We start from the raw sequence: 23,523 nt of genomic DNA on the forward strand, positions 1-23,523 counted from the left end.
AAAGTAAAAAAAGATGTTTATTTCTGATTCTCGATTCGAGATTGAAATTTTTCGGCAATATCGAAACATTTTCGAACTCGAAGTTAATGTTTCGTTTTTTTGCAATGTTCGATTTTCTTTTTCGAAAAATTACAGTCGTTCTTCGCATAATACGGTATTCGTACAACAGTGGAACGAATTAACCGTGTTCCACGAGGAACGACTGTATGGAACTGAATCAACCGCCACGTGCATTTGTGTTTTTCGTCACATTAATTTTTTCGTCGTCATTTCACAACTTTGATCGAGGTTCGACTATTCGACTAAGTTTTTAATGGAAAAAATCAACGAATTTGGTGGTTCAAAGTTGATTTATTATTGCAAAATGGTACGAATTTTGATCCGGATATCTTAAAGACAACCGAGATACCCAACGATTGGAACTTTCTGAATGTAATGAAATGAAAAAATATTGAACATCATTGTGCTAAATCTTCCTGAATGAATGTCTGTTCATGAAACAGTTTGTTTCAAATTTTTCAAACAAAACCTAGAATTGTGACTGAATCAAGAATCAAATATAAGTGGCGTCTTTTTCGATTGGTGAACCACAGAATGTATTTGAAATTTCTGAATTTTCTAAGTCATAATCGATCATTATTCTATGGATATTGTTATTGAATTCAAAGTTGTGTGTCATTGTTAACAAGATATGTGGGTTCACCAACAGAACTTCAAATGAAATTGTGGAAACGTTTATGGAGATATTTAAATGGACCAAATTCAATAATTTTGAATTACTTTTTTCTCATTGAGATAAAGACCGAAAGATTGAAATTCACGTCGTTTTAAAGACTTGGCAGTTTCCTTGAAATGCACTCAACCCTTTGATAAATTGGAAAAAAACAAAAAAAAATTGAATTCAAATTTATTTATTTATTTTTTGCATAAACCAATTTCTTATTTTTTGTTTTAATAAAACAATTTATTTTTCTTTTATTTCAATTACTGATGAATTACTGATGAATTTTTGAATTGATATTTTAAAAGAAATTTGCTAACAACAAAAAAAATACTCATAAGAAAAAAGTTGCCGGGAACAAGTTGAAAACCAAATTGAAAATTGGAGCGAAATTTAAATTCATTCAAATTATGCCGTTCAAATAATAGGTTACTGTACATGGAAAGTTAGGGAAAAAAATTTCTTATTTAAGCTCCGCCCATTTCGGTCTTTGTATACTTTTTGCCTAACTTATACTGTACATCGGACAGACGTACAATTTTTCTGAGTGTGTGAAAAAAAATGAATTCATGAAATCAAGGTAATCTACGTAATCGTCGGTTCTATATAACACTCAAACGCACACACACTGTAGCTTGTTTTTGTTTATGTTTTCGTTTATGCATTCGATCTATGTCATGAGTCCACTCGAAAATTGTTGCATCCATTCAATATCCAATCCAATCCAATCCATCTCTAAATGAAGATTTTAAAGAAAGATTCAATGCAATGACTCTTCGATCAATGATGACAAACTTAAGAGTCATGAGCATTTGTTTTGTTTTGTTTTTCTTCTAATATTTATTTTTTCCAAACAAACAAACAAACAACAACAAAATATTAGAATCTTGTGCATCTTTTGTGTGCGTATTGTTTTTTTTTGTGATGTAAAATCATTTTTGTTTTGTTTTTTCTTATTGTTGTTGTTGTTGTTGATTTGTCATTTGATCATCCGATCACAACGTAATCCGAATTGAATTTTAAAACAAACAAACAAACAAACAAAAAACTGAACCACAATCGAAATTCATTCAATTTTTTTTATTCACTAAAACAAAAGTGCAATATTTTTTTGTTGTTGTTGAATCGAGAGTGCCTTGTTTTATCATTGGTTGTTGTCCATTTCGAGAGTATCTTCTTCGTTTTTTTTCATGATGAAAAAATGATGGTCAAAAGTGATTGATAAATAACAGTAAGTAAGTTTTTCAAAATCTCTATTTACAAACCCTAAATCACATGATGATTTTTTTTTGTTTCTATTTATTTTTGAGCCAAAAATTTCTCGATCATTCTTTGTTGACTGGAGAGAAAAAGAAACTTTGTAACTTTCTTCTCGCTATTTTTCTCTGGGAAAAAACCCAAATAATGATAATGAAATTGACCAAAAAAATGATGGTGGTCAACGCCTTGACAAATATACAGGCAATATTTATTTACTTTTTTTTTCGTCAAACAACAACAACAAGTTTTATCGCTTCCTATTCCTTAATATTACCTTCACATAATGTTTATTTGAAAAAACAAAACAGAGCAACAACAACGACAACAGAAGGTCATTTTATTTTGTTTTTGATTTTTCGAAGGATAAATATGAACAAATGTAAACAAACATTCATATTTTGACTTTTTCAATATTTTTTTTTCTTCAAAATTAATTATTGAATATTATACCTTGTTTTTTTCCAAAAAACAAAAACAATTCAATCAGACAGTCAGTCAGTCAGTAAGTTAGTCGGTCGGTCTGTTTGTGTCTCTATTCACCCTTAACAACAACAACAACATTAATCACACATATATATCCTTGGTTTTTAACATTTGAAAAACAACATCATCATCATTATCAACATTAACGACTACAACAATAACAACAATGATGATGATGATGATGATGGTTGCAAGAAAAAAAAACATCATCATCATCATTTCTATATAGAATTTTGTCATATGGACATTTTTTTTCATCTTTAGAGGTACTGGATAAAAGGATTTTGATTTTTGATTTTTGATGAACAACAAATGAAAAAACATATCGATCCAGAATTTTGTACAAATTTTCAGTTTTTCCGGTATCTTATTTCAAAATTTTTTTTTGTTGTTGTTGTCAAACTTATGTGAAAAACGTTGTTGTTGACGTCAAATAATGATAATAATTGGTTTGTGTGTGTGTGAAATGATGATGGTGATATATTTACCAAAAACATATTTGACACAACACTGGTTGCTTTTTGTCCATCCAATTAATAAATGATGATAAATGTTAGTATGATGGATATATTTTTAAAGTAATCATAAATAAATGCTACTACTACCTCTTATATAAAAAAAAACTTCATCATCAGTAAAAAAACAAACAAACATAAAAGGTCCAAAGACTTTATTTATTTTGTTGTTGAATGAAAACAAAAAAATCGATGCGTCTTAATCATATTTGGTTCCAAAGAAGAAAACTTTATTGTTTTTGGAAACCAAAATATTTTTGTTTTCCAAAAAAAAAAAACATTCGAAATCGATATTATATAACAGAGCTGGCCAAACTGCGGCTCGCGAGCCGCATGTGGCTCGCGAGCCACACTTCTATAATTCAAAAATCGAGGGTGAGGAGGGTGAGCTTGGCCACCCCTGTTATATAATTTGAATTTGTTTTTTGCGTTCGATTTGAGTATGCGCATTTTTCACCGATGATGATGATCAATTTGGAATAATTCTTTTTCTCTCTCATTTGACAAATGATTTTGTGAAAACAAAAAACAAAAATAAATAAATAATTTGACAAGGCTCATTTGCTCTGCTCTGAACCTATACCTTTACCTGAACACACAAATTGACAAAATTGAACTTTTTTTTCTGAAAAAAAAGATGTTCCAATCGATATTGGAAATAATTTTTCCCCTCACAACATCAACAACCAAAACCACTAAATAATCATCATAGCGTGATGACCTAATCATTAATTTGTTATTGTTGTTGTTGTTGTTGTTTTTTATTGATAATGATTATGATTAAATTACAATCATTATGATGATGATGATGATGATGATGATGAGAAAAACAAAATTGTTTGTTTCGTTTCGTTTTTTTATTATTTTTATTTATATGTTTAGTACATTAATGTGATACCAATCTTTTTTAGACTAAAGATTTTTGCTATCCATTGACATCCATTTTTCATAATCATGTACATATCACATGTTATTAACTAATAAATTTTTTTTTGTTTCTGTCATTTTTTTTTACCATAATAAACTAAACCAAATCATTTTCTTATAATTTTGGTTAAGGTTCATTAAATTCATTCAACATGAAATAACAAAGACGACGACGACAACATTGAATCAAAAAAAAAACATAGCACAAAAATAGTGAATAATAATCATGGATTCTACTACAATTCCATCATCATCATCATCGGCGACGACAACAACAAATCAACCAATTTCAACAAGTTCAACGATAACTAATATTAGTGATGAACAACAACAACAACAACAACAACAACAACAATTTTGTATGGCTGCTGCAAATTGTCTTAATAATAATAATAATGCTTTATTATTTTCAACTGGTGGTTCACAACATTTTACCGATGATGTTCGTAAATGTGGAACTATGCGTAAATTAAAGGTATTTTTATTTTTTTGGTTATAAAAATTTCATGTTTGATTTATTTGTTTTGTTTTTTTATTTATTCCAACAACATTAGACAAATAAACGTAGATTTTTTGTTCTGCGTCTGAATTCATTGTTAACATTGAGCAAAGCAACAATTTCATATTATGATAATGAAAAAAAATTTCGTGATAAATGTCCAGCACGTCGTACAATTATGTTGGTAGATTGTTTTGCGGTGGCACGTGTTCCTGATCAAAAACGATTTGTACTGGGTATCTATACCAAAGAAGATTTATTAGCCACTATATGTGATGATGAAAAACAATTAAATGAATGGTTACAATCAATTCGATCGATATTATATCGTACACCTGAATATCATTGTCGATCGTTAAGAGATTTTCGTAAGTATTATTACTTTCTTTTTGAAAATTCTGTACATCATCTAATTTCTATTTTAAAAAAAAACAAATCAGATTTTATATGGCAAGGACATATAAATCGTGTGGATGGTGCATTACCTCGTTCTTTAATTGGAACCTATCGTTTTTGTTTGATGCCTACTATTTTGTATTTGATTCGTTTAGAATCATCCAATTCAAATAATAATAATAATAATAATAGTGTAGCCAACAATAATCCACCGAATCGTTATGAATTTCCATTATCAATTATACATCGTTGTGGACATAAAGATAAAACTTTTTATCTAAAAATTGGTCGTTTATCCGAATTGGGTGCCGGTGAATGTTGGGTACAAACTGATGATCAAACAATTGCTGAACATATGCATGCTAAAGTATCATCATTTTGGACATTGAATAAAAATTCAAAATCAAATGCTGAAGAAAATGGTAGCACAAATAATAACAATACAACGTCTGGTGATGATCATGGTCAAAGTTCATCAACAGCATCATCATTAGTCACTTATCGACCAAGAAGTTCTTCTACATCGAATGCAATTGATCCAAATCAATTGTCCGAATCATCATCGAGACAATCTCATCATTTGATGATGCATCAATTTATGGCAGCTCAATTTCATCCTGGTCTTAATCAATATCATCATCATCATACAATAAATAATCGAAATAGTATGCCAGCAACCAGTAGTAGTACATCATCACAATCACCAGTTAATTCTCGTGAAAGATTACATTCATGTTCATCATCAACCGGTGGTGGAGGTGGCGGTAGTGTTAGATCACATACTGCAAGTGATTGCAGTAATGAAGATTTGTCTCAAGGATATTGTGCCAGTTCCAATTCGATTAGCAACAGTGTGGCTACTACACCATTGGGTCCAATGTTTCCACCTCCATGGAATTTACATCATCTATGTCATCATCATGGTATGCCACATCATTATACGCCAATAGTTCCCACTTCTCATCATAATCATCCTCGTCAATGTTCATCATCACAGAATTCATTCTATCTAAACAATTCTTTGGCTCAATCTTCTAGGTATGTTATTATTATTCGGAACAATATCTTTATAATTTTCAAATTTTTCAATTAGTTCCTGTACTGGTGGTGGTGGTATTCATAATCTACCTAATCAGATAATTAACAATCCAATCAATTCATCAAATTCTTCTTTGTCCACTGAAACTGATATTCAAGAACAACAACAACTTCAACAAATTCATGCTACTATGTTTAGTCCAACAAATTGTTTGGATTTGCATCCAAATCAACAACATGGTAATCTAACAACTATCGTTCAAGATAACAGCGAAAAAGGTTTTTCTGCTGATCTAGATCTTTATCCAGCCTATATACCTCCATTTTCATCTCAAACAACATCATCAGCAACAATGCAGGCCTGTGCAAATTGTTTTCAAATGTATTATTTACCGTTGTTGCAACAACAACAACAACATCATCATTCATCTGCAACATCAGGTCAACAGGCACATCATTCTCCCATAACATCTCCAAAATGTCATTGTTCTGCTTGTTTAATGCATTCATTTGCACATGAATCATCTAGTTCATTATCATCTTCATTATCATCTTCTAACACTAATTGTTGTATTAATAATGGTGGTCAATCTTCTGTCAATCAAAATCATCATTATTTACCCACTATACCGGCTGGTGAACCATCCGATTATGTTCCAATGAAACCGATGAATGCTCATAGTTCAAATGATGATACATCAAAAGCTAATGATGAAATATTGAAGAAAAAATCAGATGACAATGAAGAAGATAATTGTTATCTACATATGTCACCATTGTCTGTTACAAATGGTGATGGATCAAATCCAATAGTCACATCAACATCAAATAGTATTTCGAATAGTATTGAATTTAATTTAGAAAAAGTTCGTTCTTATATTCGAAATGATGAAAATACTACTACTACTACTACTACCGGTAAGAATATACCTGTAACAATTCCTGTAAATATGAATGAATCAAATGATGATACTATATTCAATGGATTAACACGAGCTTATTCAACTGGAAGTAAACCACAACCATTAGCACCATTAATTGGTTCACAATGTAATAATAATAATAATAATCAGCCTAATGTTTCAAACAGAACAAATATTGAAACAGATAAAGTTGCTAAACAACAACAGCAGCAGCCATCATCATCAGCAACTATGACTAGTCATCCAATACGAACTAGAGCATCCTCTACTGGTAGTCATGGAATGAAATTCAGTGCATTTCTTAATTCTCGACGTAAAAATAAAATGACAACAATTATTCCTGCTCAACAACAATCACAAATGACAAATCCTCAATTTCATGGTGATTGTTATGGTAATTGTCAATTTCCATTATCAATGGAAGCAGCTTCTAGTTCATGTTGTTCGTTAATAGAAGAACAACCAACAAACAAAGCTGCTAGTGCACCTATATTATCATCGTTAGTTCAACCAAGAGTTAGAAGTTTAACATTAGGATCTAAACCGGCTGGACTTCGATTACATAATCTATTTAAAAATAAATCAAACAGTGTAACGGCGACATCTTCTGTTCATCAAATTAATCCCCTTTTACAATGTTCATCACAAATACCATCACATAATATCTACAGTCATTCATTGATTGGTCAACCGATCACATCCTGTACCTGTTCTCATCATCATAATCATTTTGGTCATCATCCTCATCCTCATATGACAATTTGTCCATCCACAACAACATCTCAACCAGTGCCACATTTAAATAATCACCCATTGCCTGTATCATTTTTACCAGAAGAAGGAGATTTAATGGAAATTGATTATTCAGCAAACAACAAAGGCAACAAAGACATTCATCGACCTTTTCAAAAACATCATCATAATCATCATCATCATCACAATCATCATCACCATTATCACTCAACAAAATCAACAGCTACTGATCAAAAGATCAATGATTCATCAAATGAAACAATTCAAAATGAATTAGGTATGGACAAAAAAGACAATGATCAATTTGTATCATCATTTGAATCTCAATCAAAATCATCAGCATCAGATTTTTCTAATCGAACTCGTAAAAATTCTGATTCTTCACAATCAAATTCTGAAATAATGATTACCAATTCTCATAAATTGACATCGAAAGATCATCAAACACAGAAATCAAATTCAAATAAATTGGATCATCTAGTTCATACATTTAAACATAGTTTATCATTACATAGTTCGAAACAATCACATTCGATTAATACATCATCATCATCATATGATGATAATGAAGATTATATTATGTTTACACCTGGATCATCTATGGACAAAAATGATCGTAATAATTTATTTTCAAAATCATTACCCGAACAAAATATTATTGCAACAAAAACTTCGAATCAATTAGTAGCACCATTAGCTACAAATGAAATTCTAAGCGATGATGATCAACAACAACAACAACAACATTTAGCTGAAGAAGCGGAAGACGAAGAAGAATCAACTTATGTATTAATGTCACCAGATCAATCATCGAATGCATCATCATCATCGACAACAATTACATCAAACAATAGTGATAATAATAAAAAATCTAGTTCGAAAAAACATAAAAGTTTAGCAATGCGATCACTTTTTGCATCATTAAAAAATTCCGCTAGTCACGGTAATCATCAAAGTTCTGGTTCAAGATTTCGAATCAAAAGAAGTATTAGTAGTTGTAATAATGATAATAATAATATTAAAACAACTAGTGATCGAAATCAACGTCAAAATTCATCACGTTCTGAATCTTCACCATTAGATGATGCACCATTATCATCATCATCACAAACAATTAAAAAATCATCGACTAACAATATTTCAAAGACACCACCACCACCGACTGCAACAATTATTACATGATTATTATTCTTTGACTTAAACTTTTTTTTCTTTTTTTTAATGATGATCCCAATTGACAAAATTCTGTTCAATATTTGGAATAAATTAAATTCGTTTTTTTTGTTGTTGCAATTTTTGTCAAAGTAAGTTTCTAATTTTGAAAACAGGTTGTCTGAAACCTCAGATTTTGAAGTGAAAGTCGAGAAGAAGAAAAAAAAGTTCATCGATTGACCGATAGACTGGCTGGCTGGCTGGGTTAGATGAAAAAAAAACTTTTATCTTCTTCAAGAAACCAAAAACCAGTCGTGTTAAGGTCAATCAACCGGTTGGTTTTGGTTGTTTTTTTTTCTGGTTGTTAATTTGTTGTTCTTTATGTGTTTGGTATCCGCCTTAATACTTTCACACCCTTGACGGTACACAAGAAAGATGTGATATGATATCTGAAAAAAAAAGAAAGACAAGTACAAATCTTTTTCAATTGGACTTTGGTCATCGAAAAAACATCATTATGTTTGTTCAGTCATTCTGATTCTTTTCATTAGCCATCTTTGAACTTTTTTTAAAAAAAAAAATGAATAATTTCTTGATTATCTACAGCATTTTATTTCAAATTTTTTCATCCATCAATGGACATTTTCATGAAACACAACTACCAAAAAGTTATGGTCATATTCATCAATTACAGCCACCTATATTGAATCTATCTTATAGTTCTTCTTCGCTATCGAATAATAATAATAATAATAATGATGATCAAGAAGAAATTAATATACCGGTAACAATTACCATGGATACAACAACTACAATTGCAACAAACATTGGCGATGAATCGTTTACACAACGAAATGATAATGATGATGAACAATCATTCAACAACAATAATAATAATGTACCACCAAATCGATCAAATGTTATACAATACATATGGAATGTATATAATTTTTCCGATATACTTTCATCGGAACAAGAATTAATATTTTCACCAAGATTTTACCTAAGTGAACCGGGATATCGTTTACAAATGTTATTGATTACAAATACAACCTATTCCGATTTGATATCATATTTAGGTGTATTTTTTCGTATTGTTGCTGGTGATTATGATTCAGAAGTTGAATGGCCATATAAATATCGTACAATATTATCAGTAATTAAACATGAAGAATTAGATGATTGGACAACTAATGCTATTTTAACGGGAAATTTTGATAATAATAAAATTCACACCAAATATAATCATACAATAATACCAAATATTGATGAATGTCGTTTACGTTCAGCATTTTTACGACCAAATTCTGATATTGAATATAGTTCAAATGCTGATGGTTGTGGTAATCGTCGTCATATACCATTATGGACATTAAAATCAGAAAATTATCTTAAAGATGATACATTAATATTATTGCTTACTGTTTATCTAGAAAATGATATTGAAGAAAAAACATTTCATAAAGCATTAATGTCAATGCGTTATAATGAATTAGTTTCCAATTATCTATGGACAATCGATAGGTTTAGTGAGAAAAAAAATGAATCCATATCAACGGGTAAAATTGCCATATTGAATGCTGATCCATTCTATACACATCCTAATGGTTATCTTATTCAATTATTTCTGACAATTCTACCAAAACGTAATGCATTTGCAATATCAATTGCATTTGTACAAGGTGATCATGATCGTTATCTTCAATGGCCATTTCCATATCCATTTGAAATGGCTATTGTTGATCAAAGTCCTGGTTAGTATTTTGTACATTTTATATTGAATACTTTAATCTCTTGTTTCTCTTTCCCTTATATAGATTATTGGAAACGAGATTTATCAATCAAAGTAAAACCATCCAAAAGTGATTGTGGTACTGAACCATTCAGTCAACCTGGATCACAACCTGAATTTTGTTTTCTTACAATTCAATCACTTCAAGTATTATCATTAACACATTATAATTTTCTACTTGATGATACATTGAAAATTCGTTTTACAACAAGATTTGAACGTTATTCATCCAGACAACGTTCTTCAATTTTATTACGTAATAATCGTTTAGTTTCGGAATTTAATTGGCTTTTACCTGGATTAGTTGCACGTTTTCAACGATATATTAGTGAACAACAACAAAGTAATAATAATGGTGCAACAAGTCGAGTAACAACAGGAAAAAATAATAATCATACATCATCATCAATGAAAACACATCGATTTGTTAGCGATGAATTCTATACAAATGGTCAAGGATATCTATGTCAATTAGTGTTGACCGTTTCTATCAAAACTATTTCAACCAAATCAAATTCAATAATCGATACAAATAATACAATCGATTCATTACCATCATATGAAGAATCTACACAAGAAATTTTACTGTTTAGTCTTGAATTGGTCATCATCGAAGGTGAATATGATCGATTTTTAGATTGGCCATTCAACAATGCATATGAATTGGCTATTGTTGGCTATAAGAATCTTGTCAATCCAGCCGATCAGATCAGCAATAATGGTGGTGGTGGTGATGGTGGTCAATTTTATTTTGATGAATCAAAAAGTCAACAACAACAACAACCTAAACAACGTACCAATTCCAAATTAATTGTACCAATAGCACAGATTGAAAATGGTCTTTGTTCAAAAGAATCATTTCAAAAACCAATCAAACAAAATCCACCTTGTGGTATTAAAGAATTTGTACAAATGGATTTATCATCCGATCGACAACAAATGATGAAATCGGCAAAAGAAATGACAATGAATTCGGATGGTCGTATAAGCAATAATAATCCACAACAACAACAACAAAACAATGAATTAGGATCGTTAAGTAAAACTGATGAAGATCTTCATTTACGAGTTAGAATTTATCTGTAAAAAAACATCATTTTTTTTCTTTTTTGATCTGGTCAATTCATTGATTTTCTTTGGAAATGAAAATCATCAAACAATAATAATGATTATAATAATAAATTTTTTTTTACTAATTTCAATTAGTGTCTAATTGTTCAATTTGATGTATGTGTATGTTGTGCGTATGTGTAATTACAAACATTATTCAATCAGAATCTCAGCAGTTCAAAAAAAATCAATCAATTGAATTTTATTATTATTACAAATCAATGAGTTATAAATTAACATATTATATAAGCCATAAACGTCAATCTTGTATAATTTTTTTTGTTGTTTTTTCGTTTTTATTGCTTTCTTCAATGTCAATTATTATTATTCATTTTTCTTATTATCAACAACAATATGACCATTGGTTTTATTACCATTAATGTGACCATTTTGACAAATTCGATTATTATCTTCATCATCAGCGTTGATGATTGTTTCAGTTGATCCATTGGTCATCTTGTTGTTGTTGTTGGTGTTGGTATCGATAGTATCCATTATGTTCATTGTTTTTGATTGTCGTTGTCGTTTATCCGATGATAATCTATATGCACGTTTATAGAATGAAAAAAACATTGCAAAAAATATAACTGGTTGTATGATGCCTAAAAATGTAAATATTTTTGGATAACCACGTTGATTGAGTAAAAATAGCCAACCATAAATACCAAAAATGACAAATTGTGTCAATTGTAATTGTGTGACATATTTTTTCCACCATGTATAACGTCGTAAACCTAATGCCGATAATGTATAATAGATGTACATTACTGTTAAACAGAAAAAAAAACAAAAAACAAAAAATTAGATTAGATTCGATTGTTGAAATATCTAAAGAAAGAGTTTTTCAAACAACAGTAGCAGTAGTTAAAAACTTTACATCCTACAGAATTTAAAATTGTTACAGAAATCAACCTAGATGTGTCCAAACAACAACATTTTTACTAAACATCATTGCGTTCTTATTGTTGTTGATTCATTGTTTGTTATCAAAAAAACAACAAATTTGATTGATCGATCATCATTGATAATCATCAATCATCATCACAATATGAAACCAAAAAAAATTCAAAAAGAAAATCATTCCGATATGCAATTTATTCATATGGTATGGAAGCTAAACAATGTCCAAATGATAAAAACAGAAAAACAGCAGTGACCAAATCGAATTAAAAAAAACAAACCAAAACTTTGTCATCATTTCATCAAATACCTTTTTTCTTTTTCATATAATCTAAATTTTCTTCATGATGAAAATCATTCTCATCAACTGTCCATTGTCGAAGACAGATAATTTAGCTGCTGCTGCTGCTATTATTTATCATGTGATTTGTTGTTGTTGTTACAATAAAAAAAAGAATGTCTATTTTTATCAACAACAAAAAAAATTATCATCCCACTCATAACGTTATGGCTATTTTTTTTTTCATTAATATCCTGAATAAATGATCCCTGAAGACTCTCTTTTTTTTCCTGTTGTTCTTTGTACTGTTTTTTTTTCTTCTTCTTCTTGATTTGATGTGTGAAAGGATGCGGATAACATTATTTTCTTCTTTTTCGGATGATGATTATAATGATAATGTCTGGTGTGTGTATATAAAAAAAATCAGCAGGCATGCATATAACAAACAAACAACATGACTTGTAACGACTTTATGACCTCAATCATCATCATCATCATCGATTGCCATCAACAACAAAAAAATATCATCAGGAACATATAAGCAAAACAAACAAACTCACATGGATCTTTACTCGTTTTTTTGTTTGGTTGATCCAAACAGCAGCAGCAACAACAATAAAATTCCTTTTACACAATATCAAAATGTCATAAGGTTAAATAATAGGCAGGCAAGCAAACAGATTTACAGGAAAACTTTGACCTCTTAATTCTTGATTGGTTTCGTTTGTTTGTTTGTTGTTGACATTCGAATTATAAAAGGATAGAACAAAAATCTTATCATTCGACATTGATTTTATGATAAGAAAAAGGGTCATTAGGGATTGATAATCGGTGGAGAAAAAAAAGAAAACAAAAATCCTGGTAGGTAATCAAGATTTTTTTATGTGATTTGTCAATTTTGATAATTTTCAAACAAAACAAAAAAAATGGTCTCGAAAAAAAAAAATCATCAGTAAACTGACAAAAACTATTGTCATATTTCTTCTTCGTAAAACTCGTAAATAATGACAATTACAGTAGATTTTGTTGTTGTTGCTGTCAACAAACAAAATTATATAACAAAAATATGAATTTACCAAATTATTGCTGTCACTAATAACAGATAGATAATTAAAAAAACAGGCAACAAAATGACACACACAATCAATAGAAATTATTATTATTATCATTATTTTCTATACAGTCGAATGATTTTTCAAACAAACAACAACAGAAATTAATTGATTTTCAATAATGATTATCAAGAAAATAATTGAAGAAAATCTTTTCGTCGAATCAATTTTAGAAAAAAATTTCGTTCGAATCGGTTACGTCATTTATTTATCACTATTCACAGATAACGTTCGATATATCAAACAATCGATATATCGAATCCCTGTGAAAAAAAAAAATTCAATTTTTGAAAAGCGCGAGAAAATTTTTCTTGTTTTTTTGTTGAATAAATTTAATTAGCATATTTTTTAGACAGGAAAAAATTACGTAAAAAATGATGACCAAATATCAAATCAAATCAAATTAGTAATGATCAAACAGAATGAAATGAAATGAGAATGGTGTTTTGTTACCTGACCTTCGTTTGGTGTTAAATTTTTTTTTTTTGTTAAAGTGAAATATTTAGAACAATGTCACCTCACACACACAGAAAATATTTGTCTAAATTTTGATCATCATCATGTTGAAAAGTCACACTTTTTTTAAAAAAATTATTATCAATCATCAGACACAGAAAAATGACCATGAAAAAAGTCAATATATATAAGGGAAAGGGAAGGGATTTCAATTTCCTAAGTAAACAAATTCAAATTGAAAATATTTTCATCAATTAATTTTACATAAGTTTTGGAATCAATTGAGATAAGGTCATCAACACACCAACAACAAACAAAACAAAACAATATAACGGAATTGTCTATCACTTTCTCTCTCTTTTTTTTCGCTTGTTTAATCAAATATGATTGATCATCAACATCATTCTGAAATGACAGACAAACATTAACTTATTGAATTGAATTTGATGAAATATATGCGAAAAAATAAAGACCTTAATATTCAAAAAAGAAAACTAAATATCAAAGATAACTTGTTCCATTTGACGCTTCAAAATAATAAAAAGAAATAACAGAAACAAACATTGAAATCTCTAGATGAGGATTTAGCGGTCAATATTTTTTAAAATCAAATCAATCAAACACACACACACACACATATTATATTTTGTCACAACAACAATCTTGACTTTGCATCTGGATCATCATTTGGATCAACATTACATGTTGCTCAACATTGATTAAATCACAGATATAGGGGGAAAAAACAGAACAAAACAGAAAAAAAAGTAGAATAATAATAATAAAGAATAATACTTACTAGTATGTATAAATGAATTTAATAATGGAAACATAGCACCTGGTCCACCGGCCGGTGATACTTTAATAAACATATGTACTAATATTGGTACAATAGCATGATGATAAACATGTAAACTAGTAATTTGATTAAATTTTTTTCTTAATACAAAAAATATTGTTTCAGCTAAATCCATATATTTACTAATTAAATATAAATAGCTTAAAAGACAGATATGCATTGTACGTGGTGAATGATCAATTTGTTCGGTACGTTGAAAATCCCATATTTTTATATCGATACCAAAACGATATGGTATCATTATTTGATAGAAAAAATAACCATTTATTAATATCATTAATAAATTATATGTAACAATAAGCCATTGTAGATTCATTGATTGACGATTTTTCATTAATTTTGGTCCAAGACTTGTAACAAAATAAACATATGTTATAACAATTGACCATGCAATCCATGGGCCACCTTTCATTAATGGATAATCACTAATACGTTTATCACTTTCTTGTTCCCAAAAATCGAACATATAATATCTTAATGTTTCCATGTTTTTCGTTGTTGCTATTTGTTATTTGTTGATAAATTTCTTCAAAACAAACAAACAAAAATTGAAATGAATAAGGTGATTTTCGGTTGCGGATTCTTCAAGAATCAATCAATATTTCACATCGATTTGAATTTCCAATTTGTCGATGATAAACAACAACAGAAAAAAATTTGATGAATAAAGTTGTCGTTGATTGTTTGAACTGTTGAGCAAAGTTGAAAAAAGATGCAAACGAAAAAAAATAGGAAAAACACCAGCCCGAACTCTTTATGTCTCTGAATATGTGTGTGTGTGTTTGACAACAGCAATCAAACAACAATTTGATGAGATTTTGACCAATGGATGAGATTTTTATTTGATTTTATACACACACTGACTGCAGGCACATACCACACAGAGCTATTGTTCATTTGTGGCCAAAGTATTTTTCATTTCTTTTTTTTCAAAAAAAGATTCAAAATACGCAAACTCAGAACAACAACAACACAAATGTGTGATGATTACACAGAACATTGATTACACCATAAACACTGCATACACCACACACACACACACACAGGTAAAATCCAAATGATGATTAGAGATTCAAATTTACCTAAATTGAAGGTGGGAGGCAAGGGGAAGGGGAAAAAGGAATTGATTTTTTGTTTTTGTTCGATAGAATAATATTTCAAAAGTTATGAAATTCAAAAATAAATCACAATTTGAACGGTTTTTAATTTAATTTTTTTTTGGGTTTAAATACGAAGGAAATGCATGATTGAAAATCTCAAAAAAAAAACAAACAACAAACGCACCAAGAGACAAACAAACTAATAGACAAATCTTAATTTGTTTACATGATGATTTTTAACCAGAAATTTCAAATTTTTTTTTTGTTGAAAAATCACATGCAATCATCTGAAGAAAGAGAGAAAAACAAAATAATTAGACCCATTTTTTCTGCTAATGTTGTTGTTGTTGTTTTTTGTTTGTTGTTGTTGTTGTTATTGTAGACGTTTTTTTTAGGTAAATCCTTTAGGCCATTTTGGTGCATTATTTATCAAAAACAAAACAAAAACAAACAAATTGGTTGTCGAAGAAAAATGAAAAAAAACGAAAACAAAAATCATCCAGATATTCAACCTCTTACCTAGACATAGACACAGAGATAGTATAGTATTTCTCTTCTACCTTTTTCATTTTTTTTTTTTAATTTTATGGTTATCGTTAGTACCATCTTTTTTTTTGATTTTAACTCTCTCTTTCTCTTGAAATTAGTCTCTTAGTTTTCAAAAAAGCAAACAAATCTTGATTTCTCTTTCCATCCATCCAATTTTTTTCATCTTAAATCCAAATTCTTTTGGTATTTTATCATCACCAGCCAACAACAAAAAGAGAATATTTTTAAAAATTATTTTTGGCTTAAATTTACCTGGCACATCATTATCATCATGGTCATCATATTATCCTACCTGAATTGATTTGAGCCAGATTGGATTTTTCATTTATTCTTAATGAAGAAAACTTCAACTTGTCAAAACATTTCATTAGTTTTTTTTCTTTTTCATTCGTTTCCCTCGGGATAATATTCAATTGAAATGATGCTAAAGAATATGACATGAAATTCACGAAAAAAATCGATCGATCAATCTGATAAAAGTCGCAGTCGAAAAAAAACAAAAGAGATAATATAAAAATCAATAATTGGGCAATGTTTTTTCAATGTAATTCAATTATATATGCATGAAGATATCTTTAATTTTTTTTTTTGATTTTTGATTATCAAATATGATCATTAAAAACCGATAAGCAAAAAAAAACAAAAACAAAAGGGTTTACTATTGATAAATACTTTTTTGGATTCTCTCCCTCTCTTTCATTCCCTCAATCGCACTAACTCTCTAGCTTTTTTTTCGTACATCACATGGTTAATTAAAAATTGCAAATTTTCGTTTCGTTTCTTATAATCATAATCATCATTATTGATTTTTATTCCATTAAATAATAATCATCGATTGATGACCATTGAAGGAAAAAAAAGGTATTCTACATTTTTTTGGCGATTGGAGAAAATGTCAAAGTTTTAAATGAAAAACAAATGAAAATTAGTTTTCCTTGTCTGTTTTTTGTTTGTTTGTTATCAAATTCAATAATAACCAACTACTGCTGGATATATCCTTTTTTTCCGCTTGTTTTTTTTTGTTGTAAAGACAGATACCCTCCAATAACCTTTTTTTTGATCATTTTTAGTGCATTTTCACTGAACTTCCTTTTAAATATGATTTTATAAAGGATTTCCTTTTTCGACGTAAAGAACAAAAAAAAATCGAATGTTAACTTCGTTGATGGAAAATTTTGATTTTATTGAACAAAAATAATATTTCGTTATCGATTTGTAATCAGGAAAATAAACTTTTGGTTAGAAATCTTTTTTTGTTGTTTGTTGTTATTGAATATTCATATGCATATTTTTCGCAAAATTTATATTTTTTTAGAAAAGAAGAAGAAGAAGAAAGAAGAAGAAAATTATTACTTACCAGTATGAACAAAACTATTTAATAATGGAAATATTGTTCCCGGACCACCACAAGGTGAAATTTTTATATATAAATGTACAAGTATTGGTGCAATTGAATGATGATAAACATGTAATGTTGTAATTTGTTGAAATTTTTTTCTTAATAGAAAAATTATTGTTTCAATCATATCTAAATATTTACTTAACATAAACATATAGAATAAATTCAATGAACATGATGACGATGATGATTGCTCTGATGAAATACGTTCGAAACGATGAATATTTAAATCAATACCAAAACGATTTACAATTGAATATTGATAGAAAAAATATACATTAATTTGAATAAGAATTATGTTGTAAATAATGATTACTGGTTTTAGATTAAATGCAGGACGTTTTTTCATGAATTTTGGACCGAAAATTTTTACTATAAAAATATAAACAATAACGATTGTCCATGATAACCATGGTCCACCATTCATTAATGGATATTCTTTGATTCTTGAATCGGTTTCTTGTTTCCAAAAATCGACCAATAAATAACGGATAATTTCCATCATCATTATTATTATGAAATGAATGATTGAACATAGACATTGTAAATAATGAAAAGCAAAGAATTTTGATGTTTTTCAATGGCAACCTGTTGATGAATTCGAAATGATTCAGCTAAAAAAATAAACAGTAACAAAAAAATCAATTACCAAGGATTATTTTCAATCAATCGTATGATTTTTTTCTATTGACTTTTTTTCCACAAATTGAATGATTATTCCGAATAACAATTATTATTTTTCAATTTGAAGGTAAAAATTTTATTATTTTTAACAGAAAAAACGAACGGATGTTTATGAAAATGAGTTTTTTTTTATTTATTTGATTCAATGTATTTTGACGCCATCTATTGACGGTCAATGGTAATGGCAAAAAAAAAGAAGCTAATTACTGCCAAACTGTGAAAATATTGAATTATTGGAAGTAATGATGGTTAAATTCCTGGTAAATGTTAAATAATTATCAAAAAAATATTGTTCATAATATAATGAACATGATGGTATAACAAATAAATATGATATCAATAATGGTATAAAAACTGATATCATCATTATTGTTGTTGTTATCAATTCTCGGGCACGAAATTTAACCGGTATTGAATGATTTTGATTCATCATTGTTTCATCCGAATCTTGTGATGTTTGACTTTGTCCTTCATTTGAATCATAGATAATTTTTTCATTTGAATCGGTTGTTGATAATCCTTTTCGTTGGTGTTTATTATCAATGTTATTATTATTATCATTGGTGAAAATATTTCTAATCCACATACAAATCCAAAATATGATCGATAATAAATGACCAAAACGAATTATCCATAATAATATTTGTATCAATATTGATGTATTACGATGAATTGGCCATTTTGTTGATTGTATAATAAAATAATCAAATACAAAATAAATAATACAACGAAATATTTCCAATATAATCAGATAAGATCTATCAATCAAACAAACAAACAAAATCGATATTTCAAAACTAAAAAACCAGAAAAAAATGTCAAACCTGTTATCGAATAATGCACCAAATGAAGTGATTGTCAACAGCAAATAAATCATACACGATGTTATTTTCCATGGATCAAATTTCTAATTTTGAAATTGAAAAAAAAGTTGAAAATTTTAAAAAAATTTCAAGAAAAACTTACAATCAAAGGATGATCAACCATCATATAGAAACCAATCAAAATGATTAACGAATGCAAAAGGATATAGGCTTTTTTCCATATAGCAACATATGGTTGATAAATATAACGTGGTTGACGATAATCAACATTTGGTATTTCTTCAATCAAACCTAAACGTGGTTTACCTGGTGACCAACCAGGACCATAAAATAATGCAGCCATTTTTTCATGAAATCCTTTACCATTACTAAATCTTTCCCATACATTTTTATAATAACCAAACATTAATGTTAACATATCGAATGTTTTTGGTGTTGGACTAACAGTACCGTAGATAATTTTTTCATTATCCAATTCAACTTGATATGTACCGAAAATACGATCCCATATCATCAATAAAGCACCATAATTTTTATCAATACAATATGGATTTTTTCCATGATGTACACGATGTTGTCTTGGTGTATTAATCAAATATTCTAATGGTCCTAAATGACCAACAACTTCATTATGTAACCATATTTGATAAATTAATGAAAATTGTAGATGAACAAATAAAATTTGTGGATGTATAATAAATGATAATGGTATTGGAAAGATCTATATTCGAGAGGGTGAAAGATTATTATTAAAGGTTATTAAAATGAAGCAGTTTTTTGAAGAAAAAAAAATACAAACATCATAGATAATTAAATCAACAACTGAATCACGAATTGTTGTTGAAATATTAATATCTTCAGCCATATGATGAAATTGATGTGCTGCCCAAAGAAAATTTAATTCATGCAATGCACGATGTGTCCAATAATAAACAAATTCTACTAATAATAATGATATAATCCATGTTGTTGCACTATGCAAGGGTAGATTAACTAGTGCATAATTTGCATAAATCCATGAATATATTCGCAATACAATGGTAAACATCATTACTCTAGGTTAGCAAAAGGTAGGTAGACAAATCAATATGTAAGGTATTGGAATTAAAAAAGAAACAAAAAAGATTTGAAACAAACCTGGTCAATGTAAATACAAGTGACGAAGCAATATTAATAATACAATCTTCAAAACGTGACATATTTTTACGCATTATAATACGTATGATTTGTTCAATGGCCACCATAAATGCGATTAATGGAATTAGCTATTTATTGATTTATTGGTTTTTTTTAAAAAAATTTCGATTATTAATACAAAACAATTGATTGAGATTATCAACAAAAAAATAAATCTTACTTTGACCTCATAATTGGTTACATCATAAATATCATCTTTGATTGTTTCATGAACTGGCATCAAATAAAACATTGATGCCAAATCTTTACCAGCTTCAATGGTACCATCTTTTAAACATTTTGCCAATGTTACTATTGTTGTTGTTGTTTGATTGTTGTTAATATTGTTAATGTCGTTGTCGGTAATCATTACGAATAGATGAAAAAAAACAAACAATATACGTTTGCCGTTTAATTAACACATTAAAACAAAAAATCTGACAATAATAATGGATGAATTCAAACAAGAAAATGTTCAAACAATTTATAGACTTTTTTTTTGGAATTGAATTGAATTCATAATCGATGACAATGAAATATTCACCCCCTTTTTTTTGCAGATCTTTTCTGTTTTCCTCCCCCACATTTCTCTATAAAAGATACAATTTATCTTCCATAACAATAAATAAATTACCCAGTAAGCAAACAACAGAAGTTATTTGATTAAATATGAGGAAATATGTTCAACATTTTAAAATTATAACCATCATTTACAAACAAACTATGTTGATAATCTGCACTGAATAAAGAACAAATGAAGAAAGATGATGAAAGAAAAAATCTTACCAAATTTTATTTAAATCGATTATGATTATCCATAAAAATAGAATCTGTTAACAAATGTGACGCAAATCAATTTATAAATTGACAGTAAAAAGCAAAAGAGGAAAGGTTGATTTTGCAATCGATTTTTTTTAAGAAAATTATTGGTAATAAGTTCATTATAATCGATATACAGATCAAAATTAAGATGAATAAAAATTTATCCAGAAAAAAAAGAACAAAGGTATTGTGTGAGAGATAGTTTATCAAACTAATTTTCTTTCATTTGAAACGAGGAAAAAAAAATAAATGTACATTATTGAAACCAACCAAAAAAAAGATGATTGAGAAATTCAATTTTTTCGGAAAACAAAAACAGAGCCAGATAAATTGATACAAAATTTCCATATATAAAAAACATTTGTTTGAATATTTTGGTTTTACTATTTTTTTTCTTGAATATATTTTTTTTGTCATTTTTCATTTGATGGAATTTATTTATTTCAGGAAAAAAATCTTTATTTTAACAGCATTCGTCAAAACGAATCGCATTAATGGCTAATATCAACAGCACCGACAACGATACAATCAACAACAGTAACATTTCTTCATTACCATTATTATCAATCAATTTAACCAGATTTGATAATTTGTTTAATATCGGTCGAAATTATTCAATGATAATTGATCAATATAATGATGAACAACAACAACAACAACAACAATTACAACAACAATCATCATCAATAATAATCACCAATGATGATGATAATCAACAAGAATGTCCATTTTATCCACCATTATGGTTAATCATATTGTTTACAATATCATTGATAATTTTTTTAATGATTTTAATACGTTTTATGCAAGCAATTTTTACATGGTTCATTAGTCCATTGATTTTTGGTAATATGGTCAAATGGAATGGCGGTCCAAATACATGGGCAATTATAACCGGTGCAACTGATGGTCTTGGTTTAGCATATGCAAAAGCAATGGCTGAAAAAGGTTATTGTTTACTATTATTAAGTCGTAATCAAGAAAAATTGGATAAAGTTAAACAAGAAATTCTTAAACAATATCAATCATGTACCGATATACGAACATTGGTTGTTGATTTTACACAAGGACATGATTCATATGATTATATTGGTGAACAAATACGATCATTACCTGGTTCGGTACATGTATTAATCAATAATGTTGGTATGTCATATAAATATCCGGAATATTTTACCCGAATATTGGATGGTAATAAATTTATAACAAATATAATGAATTGTAATATGGTTTCAGTAGTAAGAATGACATATTTAGTTTTACCATTAATGGAAAAACAAAAATCCGGTATTATATTGAATATATCATCATTTTCAGCATTATTTCCATCACCATTATTAACATTATATTCAGCATCGAAAATATTTATGGATTATTTTTCACGTGGTTTATATTGGGAATATCGTCATCGTGGTATTATAATACAATCAGTTGTACCATATTATGTAACAACAAATATGATCCGAAATCCCGGTGTATCATTTATGATACCAAATCCAGATACATTTGTACGTTCAGCATTAAAAACTGTTGGTCATGAAATTCGTACATATGGTTTTATAACACATCGTATATTAGCATTTGTACGTGAATGGAATCGTTTTTTTATTGGTTTTAATTTCAGTACACGTTTAGCAACTCGTTCATTAAGTAATGCAAGAAAACGTTGTTATCAACGTAAAGGTCTTGATCATCATGTTTAACCCAAAATTATTATCATCATTATTAATTTCGAATATATAATTTTTTTATTATTATCATTTTATTTTTTTTTTGTTTTGAATAATAAATTT

General features: G+C 28.4%; 4 protein-coding genes and 1 pseudogene across 8 annotated transcripts; 3 read left to right on the forward strand and 2 right to left on the reverse strand.

Annotated features, from left to right (window-relative positions):
* The first annotated feature begins 1,298 nt into the window (after positions 1–1,298).
* chico (insulin receptor substrate 1 chico) lies at positions 1,299–8,808 on the forward strand. 2 transcript variants are annotated; one of them, XM_075824821.1, is made up of 5 exons: positions 1,299–1,956; positions 4,039–4,381; positions 4,461–4,773; positions 4,846–5,839; positions 5,895–8,808. In XM_075824821.1, the coding sequence occupies exons 2-5, from the start codon at positions 4,133–4,135 to the stop codon at positions 8,695–8,697; spliced, it is 4,359 nt and encodes a 1,452-aa protein (XP_075680936.1). In that variant the 5' UTR covers positions 1,299–1,956; positions 4,039–4,132; the 3' UTR covers positions 8,698–8,808. The 2 variants fall into 2 exon arrangements, with proteins under 2 accessions (XP_075680936.1, XP_075680935.1); XM_075824820.1 differs by having other exon boundaries at positions 1,299–1,952.
* A 116-nt stretch (positions 8,809–8,924) lies between these two features.
* Traf4 (TNF receptor associated factor 4) lies at positions 8,925–11,661 on the forward strand. The gene is made up of 2 exons (XM_027341703.2): positions 8,925–10,421; positions 10,485–11,661. Exons 1-2 carry the CDS (start codon positions 9,248–9,250, stop codon positions 11,543–11,545), a joined length of 2,235 nt encoding a protein of 744 aa, XP_027197504.2. The 5' UTR covers positions 8,925–9,247; the 3' UTR covers positions 11,546–11,661.
* Positions 11,662–11,745: 84 nt separating this feature from the next.
* On the reverse strand, positions 11,746–18,782 carry LOC113791931 (very long chain fatty acid elongase 7-like). Of its 4 annotated transcripts, none has more exons than XM_075824823.1 (3): positions 18,183–18,782; positions 12,235–12,336; positions 11,746–12,171 (listed from the first exon to the last, which is right to left on the reverse strand). In XM_075824823.1, the coding sequence occupies exons 1-3, from the start codon at positions 18,730–18,732 to the stop codon at positions 11,894–11,896; spliced, it is 930 nt and encodes a 309-aa protein (XP_075680938.1). In that variant the 5' UTR covers positions 18,733–18,782; the 3' UTR covers positions 11,746–11,893. The 4 variants fall into 4 exon arrangements, with proteins under 4 accessions (XP_075680938.1, XP_027197592.2, XP_075680937.1 ...); XM_027341791.2 differs by lacking the exon at positions 18,183–18,782 and adding an exon at positions 15,117–16,365; XM_075824822.1 differs by having other exon boundaries at positions 11,746–12,336; positions 18,183–18,770.
* A 234-nt stretch (positions 18,783–19,016) lies between these two features.
* On the reverse strand, positions 19,017–21,511 carry LOC113791878 (alkylglycerol monooxygenase-like). Its single transcript, XM_027341727.2, has 6 exons — positions 21,090–21,511; positions 20,870–20,997; positions 20,532–20,787; positions 19,875–20,453; positions 19,733–19,815; positions 19,017–19,666 (listed from the first exon to the last, which is right to left on the reverse strand). Exons 1-6 carry the CDS (start codon positions 21,276–21,278, stop codon positions 19,108–19,110), a joined length of 1,794 nt encoding a protein of 597 aa, XP_027197528.2. The 5' UTR covers positions 21,279–21,511; the 3' UTR covers positions 19,017–19,107.
* Positions 21,512–22,112: 601 nt separating this feature from the next.
* On the forward strand, positions 22,113–23,486 carry LOC113791908 (very-long-chain 3-oxoacyl-CoA reductase pseudogene; annotated as a pseudogene).
* The last annotated feature ends 37 nt before the right edge of the window (positions 23,487–23,523 follow it).

The sequence above is a fragment of the Dermatophagoides pteronyssinus genome, unplaced genomic scaffold (genome assembly GCF_027571235.1).
Source record: "Dermatophagoides pteronyssinus isolate colony J.1.1.1.1 unplaced genomic scaffold, Derpt_VIB-CSIC_2022.12 sq0002, whole genome shotgun sequence".
Classification (NCBI taxonomy): domain Eukaryota; kingdom Metazoa; phylum Arthropoda; class Arachnida; order Sarcoptiformes; family Pyroglyphidae; genus Dermatophagoides; species Dermatophagoides pteronyssinus.

Coding starts and splice junctions, on each gene's coding strand:
- chico (XM_075824821.1), top strand. CDS start 4,133: ATGGATTCTACTACAATTCCATCATCATCATCATCGGCGACGACAACA. Junction 4,382..4,460: donor GAACTATGCGTAAATTAAAG/GTATTTTTATTT, acceptor CAACAACATTAG/ACAAATAAACGTAGATTTTT. Junction 5,840..5,894: donor TCTTTGGCTCAATCTTCTAG/GTATGTTATTAT, acceptor TTTTTCAATTAG/TTCCTGTACTGGTGGTGGTG.
- Traf4 (XM_027341703.2), top strand. CDS start 9,248: ATGAATAATTTCTTGATTATCTACAGCATTTTATTTCAAATTTTTTCA. Junction 10,422..10,484: donor TATTGTTGATCAAAGTCCTG/GTTAGTATTTTG, acceptor TCCCTTATATAG/ATTATTGGAAACGAGATTTA.
- LOC113791931 (XM_075824822.1), bottom strand. CDS start 18,732: ATGATGATGGAAATTATCCGTTATTTATTGGTCGATTTTTGGAAACAA. Junction 12,337..18,182: donor AAATAGTTTTGTTCATACTG/GTAAGTAATAAT, acceptor TCTGTTTAACAG/TAATGTACATCTATTATACA.
- LOC113791878 (XM_027341727.2), bottom strand. CDS start 21,278: ATGATTACCGACAACGACATTAACAATATTAACAACAATCAAACAACA. Junction 20,998..21,089: donor TAACCAATTATGAGGTCAAA/GTAAGATTTATT, acceptor ATCAATAAATAG/CTAATTCCATTAATCGCATT. Junction 19,816..19,874: donor TGGTTGATCATCCTTTGATT/GTAAGTTTTTCT, acceptor TTTCAAAATTAG/AAATTTGATCCATGGAAAAT.